The 1,444-nt window shown below is 49.0% G+C and overlaps 1 protein-coding gene across 1 annotated transcript; it reads left to right on the top strand.

Moving 5' to 3' along the window:
* Positions 1-912: 912 nt before the first annotated feature.
* On the top strand, positions 913-1,182 carry NGA_0472400 (uncharacterized protein; the record flags this gene model as incomplete). Its single annotated transcript, XM_005853705.1, has 2 exons — positions 913-978; positions 1,129-1,182. Coding segments are annotated over 2 exons (120 nt in total), but the record flags the coding sequence as incomplete, so codon positions are not given.
* Positions 1,183-1,444: the final 262 nt, after the last annotated feature.

Here is a 1,444-nt window from a genome sequence, read left to right as displayed (position 1 = left end):
ATACGCCGTATGGAGGGGAGTGCGCAACGCAGCGCGTCAACTCACGTCGCTCAGTCGACGGAGAAGCTTGCCGCCACCTTCCAGAAGTTTACATACGGCCGCGTTGATTGGAAGGGGAGAAAGAGGGGCACGGAAGGTTTGATGGACCGAAATCAAAAATAAAGAGGGAAACGGGTAATATACGATAGAAATGTAAATGTGACACACCATTGTGGCAAAATTTGGCCTCGACAAATCAGCGACGTGCTGCGCCTGCCTTTCTCGTGGGAGAGTAACCACTCATTTCAAGCACGAGAAGCGGTTTAGCGGCCAAGGAAAAACTCATCTTTGGTCAGGCACAGGTGTTAAAATTGGCCAAGAGAATGAATCGCTCCATGTAGTTGGGAGCTACGCGAGGGCTGCTGGAAAAGAAATGACTTCGAAATATTCGTGGTGAAGTAAGCGACAAAAATCAGGATAAGAAGGAAAATTTTACGCAAAATTACAAAAACACTCTACATTTCGGGCGTCAAGTACATTCATTTTTTATGTTTGAAGTCTTTGTTTTACCCCTGTATTGACTAAAAAGCAGCCATTTTTCTCGTGGGCTTCACAGTCCAAGTAGGAGGCATGTTTTTTCCGAATCCCGTTTCGACATGTCATCGGGGAACATATTACAACCTTATTAAAAAAAAATTGAGCGAGATCCTAGCACTCCTGGCGATACGTCTCATGTCGAGTGCTTCCTCTGCCGCCTTCCCCTTTTCTCAATCAATGACGCCCACCAATGCTCATCAATCTGGCACATATATGCAGAGACTTCAATTGTCTTTCATGTCGTACAAGTGTGGTCCGGGTGGGGGAGGAGGAAGCTACAGAGGGACAGATCCGGGTGGAGGAGGTGGAAGGGGAGGAGGAGGAGGACAAGCATGGGCGACATCTATAGACATAAATGGGTTGACAGATTGTTTCTACTACCTAAGCGATAAATGCACCAAGGTAAGGGCCGGACGATCGATCGATTGAAAATTTATGCCGGGCTTGCACAGTTTGTCGGATGCTTTTCCCACCCCCCCGGCACTCGCCTTGAAGGACGGAGAGCCGCTTCATTTGTCACCTCGCTCCTTCCTATTCCATCCCGTGTGCCAGGGCCCTGACTGCGCCTTTCGGCACAATGAACATGCCAAACGCAATCGTAAAACCTGCACTACTTGGGCCCAAGGCGGTAAGTGTTCGCCACGGGCAAAACGTGCCTACAAAGCGTGCAACAAGGGCCCGGAACCAAGCACCTGCCTGGCGTCCGACTCCTCACTCCGTATGCTTTTATCCTTGCATTTTTGTGTGAGGATTGTGTATTTGCTCTATTTCGGGGGATAGGGAGCTTTGAGAACATTCAAAGTGCCTTTTGCCTGTCCCCGTTCCATTCTTTTCCCTCCTTCATCCTCCCTTCAAGACTCATCGCTTA

This window comes from Nannochloropsis gaditana (assembly GCF_000240725.1).
Source record: "Nannochloropsis gaditana CCMP526 unplaced genomic scaffold scaffold773, whole genome shotgun sequence".
NCBI lineage: Eukaryota > Eustigmatophyceae > Eustigmatales > Monodopsidaceae > Microchloropsis > Microchloropsis gaditana.
Note: the sequence above shows the minus strand (reverse complement) of the source record. Positions and strands in the feature narration are given on the sequence as shown.